Here is a 4,709-nt window from a genome sequence, read left to right as displayed (position 1 = left end):
CTGCCTACTTTGAGCAGTCTTCAGTCTTTCCCGAATGATTTTAACCTTTTCAGTTGTCAACTGAACAATTTCCAGCCCTAGCAAAGATTTATCTCCATCTTTAGCCCAACACACGGGAGAACGACATGGTCGTCCATACAAAGCTTCATAGGGTGCCATAGCTATACTCGAATGGTAGCTATTATTGTACGCAAATTCTACCAACGGTAGGTGGGTTTCCCAACTTTCTTGAAAATCTAGCATACACATTCGGAGCATATCCTCTAGAGTCTGTATCGTTCTCTCGGATTGACCGTCGGTCTGAGGGTGGAAAGCTATGCTGAACTTTAATTCTATACCCATTGCTTCTTGTAAACTTTGCCAGAATCTGGAGACAAACTTCGGATCCCTATCTGACACAATTGAGACCGAAACACCATGAAGCCTCACAATTTCATTAACATGAATTACCACCAATTTGTCTGCATTATACTGAGTCTTTACTGGTAGGAAGTGAACGGACTTAGTTAATCGGTCCACAATGACCCATATTGAATTCATACCCCGAGGAGTTCGTGGTAATCCCACAACAAAATCCATGGTCAAATGTTCCCATTTCCATTCCGGGATGGGAAGAGGTTGCAACAAACCGGCAGGTCTTTGATGCTCCGCTTTTACTTGCTGGCATTGCAAACACTTAGAGACAAACTCTACGATCTCCTTCTTCATACTTGGCCACCAAAAATTTTGCTTCAAATCTCGGTACATTTTGGTACTCCCTGGATGCATTGAGAACCTTGAGATATGTGCGTCTTCCATCAGTTTTTGCTTAAGGTTTAACACATTGGGGACACATATTCGGTTTTGAAATTTGAGCACTGAATCTACCAAACTGAATCCCGGTTTTGGTTTTGTTCCTAACTCATCACATATCTTCCTTAGAGCTTCATCTTCTATCTGATGCAATTTAATTTCCTCAAGTAAGGTCGGTTGGGCCATCACTGCTGCCATTAAAGCTTCCTGTCCATGTAGCACAAAGTCTACTTCCATCTTATCCAATTCAATTGCTAATTCCTTTTGCCCTATAACCAAACTTGCCAAAGTCCCCATACTTTTCCGACTGAGCGCATCTGCAACTGTGCTAGCTTTACCAGGATGGTAATGAATCTACAAATCATAATCTTTAAGAAGTTCCAACCCCCATCGCTGCCGCATATTCAACTCTTTTTGAGTAAAAAGGTAATTGAGACTCTTATGGTCGGTGTACACTTCGCAAGTAGTGCCATACAAATAGTGTCTCCATATCTTCAAAGCAAAAACTACTGCTGCTAGCTCCAGATCATGCGTGGGATAATTCTTCTCATGGGGCTTCAGCTGACGAGAGGCATAAGCGATAACTCTCCCATTTTGCATAATTACACAACCAAGTCCTTTATGGGAAGCATCATTGTAGATTACAAACCCTTCGGTACCGGATGGTAAGGCCAGCACTGGTGCTGTAGTCAACTTTGTCTTCAATTCTTGGAAGGCAAATTCCCGCTCTTCTGACCATTCAAATGCAACGCCCTTTCGAGTCGGTTGTGTAAGTGGCACGACAATTTTAGAAAAATCTTGAACAAATCTCCTGTAATAGCCAGCTAACCACATAAAACTACGCACTTCAGTCACATTAGTGGGAGTTGGCCAATTCACAATTCCCTCAATCTTGTGTGGATCAACAAAAACTCCTTCCTTTGTGATAACATGCCCCAAAAATGCCACCTCTAGTAGCCAGAATTCACATTTCTTCAGCTTTGCATACAGTTTCTTTTCCTGGAGGGTTTGAAGGATCAAGCGGAGATGATTCTCGTGAGCTTTTGTATTCTTCGAATAGATGAGGATATCATCAATAAAAACCACCACAAATTCATCCAAATAGGGCTTAAAGACACGGTTCATCAGATCCATAAAAGTTGCTGGTGCGTTAATGACTCCGAAGGGCATTACCAAAAATTCATAATGACCGTACCGGGTTCGAAAAGCTGTCTTCTCAACATCATCAGCCTTGACCTTTAATTGATGGTATCAAGACCGTAGATCAATCTTAGAAAAGACTTGTGCCCCCTAAAGCTGATCAAATAGGTCATCGATTCTTGGTAATGGATACTTATTCTTGATTGTGACTTTATTAAGTTCCCTGTAATCAATACAAATCCGGAGTGTTCCATCCTTCTTCTTCACAAACAGAACTGGTGCACCCCATGGAGATATACTCAGACGGATGAATCCTTTGTCCAGTAAATCTTGCAACTGCATTTTCAGTTCCTTCATCTCAACTGGCGACATTCTATACAGAGTTTTCGAAATGGGTTGAGTTCCCGGTGCTACTTCAATTCTAAACTCAATTTCACGATCTATTAACTGCCCTGTCAATTCTTCTGGAAAGACATCCAAAAATTCACAAACAACTAGGATCATGTCGGTATTCCCATTCACCTCTTGCCCCTCTAAAAGACTGCATAAATACCCCTGACACCGTTTCTGAATTAATTTATAAGCCTTTGCTGCAGAAATCAAATAAGGTGGAGAAGTTACGCTATGTCCCTGTATGGTAGACTCTAATTGTCCCGGAGGGTGGAAACTGATTTGTTTAGTCAGAAAATCTATAGTTGCACCATGTTCACCCAACCAGTCCATTCCCAGAATAATATCAAAATAGGTCATGTCAAGAGGTAACATATTAGCATATACCTGGATATCCCCAAGCTCGAGTTCACAACCAAAATAGACAGATGTACAAAGCATAGAGTCTCCCAAAGGTGAAGACACACACAACATATAAGATAGTTTTTCTTCAGTTTTATCTAAGTTTTGTGCAAATAATTTTGATACAAAGGAATGAGTAGAGCCAGAATCAAATAATACACAAGCAGAATGACCGTGAACCATAAATATACCTGATACCACCGTTGCCGCATTCTGTATATCTCTCGAAACCAATGCAAACACCCTGCCTTGTCTCGCAGTGTCTTTATTGTTCGTAGGTTTGGTAACTGACTTGGTGTTGGCGGTTGGTGCAGACCCCGCTGAACTAGTAGCAACCCTATTTCCATTTCGTTGATTCCTCTGAGGGCAATCTTTTAACAAATGACCCATTTTGTCACACTGATAACAGGCTCCAGACTTCCATTGGCACGTCTCACGATGCTTCTTTCCACATTCCGAACAACCAGGAATCGTACCCTGACTAGGGGCAGAAGTATTTGAAGTCCCTGAATTTTGTTTCTTGTTCGGTGGAATACTTGACCCCTTTGACCATTGATTATTCTGCCTTTTCCCTTTCCACTCGGAGATCCGATTCTGAGCAGCAAGGTTTTCTTCAGCTATAACAGTCCTCTCCAGCACGTCTACATAGGTAGGCAACTTCAACATATTGACTCGATCCAGAATTGTTCCCCGTAATCCCCTTTCAAATTTTTGTGCCTTCTTATAATCCGTGTCCACCATGTGCGGTGCAAACCGGGCTAGCTTTACAAATTGGGCCTCATATTCAGCAACAGTCTTGTTCCCTTGTCTGAGAGTTTGGAATTCAGTCACCTTTTTATCCCGCATGCTTTGAGGGAAATAGTTATCATAAAGCAATTCCAAGAATCTGTCCCACGTCAATCCTTGGTGTATAGTCCTCGTAAGCATCCACTATCTTCGTGCCTCGTCCTCAAGAGTGAAAGCAGCAAGTTACACCTTTTGGGCTTCAGTGCAAGGGAAAACTTCAAATAATTTCTCTATGCCCAACACCAATGCCTCAGCTTTCAATGGTTCTATTCCTCCTTTGAAGGATGGCGGTTTCATCTTTTTAAACTCCTTAGGAAGGGTAATGGTCCGGTCTTCGGCATGGACATCTTGTACTACCGGTAGAGTTACTGGTGGCGGTGGCGGTTGTTCCTGTGGTTGTTGCTGTTGTTGTGGCTGTTGCAGTTGTTGCCGTAAGGCCTCTGCCATTTCCATAATCATTTTCTCCATCCCTGTCCAACCGTGCAGCAGTAGCATCTTCCTGCCCCTCTGCCCTTGTTCTCACCATGATCTACACAGCAATCATTTATATACCGTAGACATAATTGAAATTGTTAGCATTATCAGAGTTCATATAAGGTTGCCATCGATCTTCTCATATATTTTCAGGATGTCATGCAACATGCCTAAAGCTTTTCTAGACACCCTAAGGCTCAATGGATCCGTGTGTGAGAGAGCAACTCGTGCTCTGATACCACTTGTCACGCTCAAAACCCGCCCCTAAAAGTTTGGGCATGACCTATTCAGAAACGGACATGTAACCTGGTAACATAACATACGGGGCCTTATCGGAAGCACGAAATATGAAAATAATGATACAAATAAACTCCATTGAGCAACTTCTACATGCCAGGATCTCATACATCACATGCATCATAATGGATAGATAAAGTCCCAAACTGTATCCCAGAGCACCGGTTATTTACAAACACATTTACAGTCCCAGCCCTATGATTGGGCATATACAAAACATGAAAGTTATATACATCAACCTTAGATGAACACTCAAAAAGTAAGCCAACATCTTAACAGCTTAACAAAATAAATGGCCTTCTATAGTGCCTGGACACACGAAGGTTGGCAAAATAAAGCGGGCTACGTGGCTAGGACTGACCACCTGATTGGTGACCTACAGAACAAACATAACAAAGAGTGAGTCGGGCTCAGTGAATAGTAATAGA

The 4,709-nt window shown here is 42.2% G+C and overlaps 1 protein-coding gene across 1 annotated transcript; it reads right to left on the bottom strand.

Annotated features, from left to right (window-relative positions):
* Window positions 1–2,030: 2,030 nt before the first annotated feature.
* Window positions 2,031–3,978, bottom strand: LOC145795965 (uncharacterized). Its single transcript, XM_082880919.1, has 3 exons — window positions 3,698–3,978; window positions 2,204–3,610; window positions 2,031–2,088 (listed from the first exon to the last, which is right to left on the bottom strand). Exons 1-3 carry the CDS (start codon window positions 3,976–3,978, stop codon window positions 2,031–2,033), a joined length of 1,746 nt encoding a protein of 581 aa, XP_082737045.1.
* Window positions 3,979–4,709: the final 731 nt, after the last annotated feature.

The sequence above is a fragment of the Camellia sinensis genome, chromosome 7, assembly GCF_055761805.1.
Source record: "Camellia sinensis isolate YWXY chromosome 7, ASM5576180v1, whole genome shotgun sequence".
Classification (NCBI taxonomy): Eukaryota; Viridiplantae; Streptophyta; class Magnoliopsida; order Ericales; family Theaceae; genus Camellia; species Camellia sinensis.
Note: the sequence above shows the minus strand (reverse complement) of the source record. Positions and strands in the feature narration are given on the sequence as shown.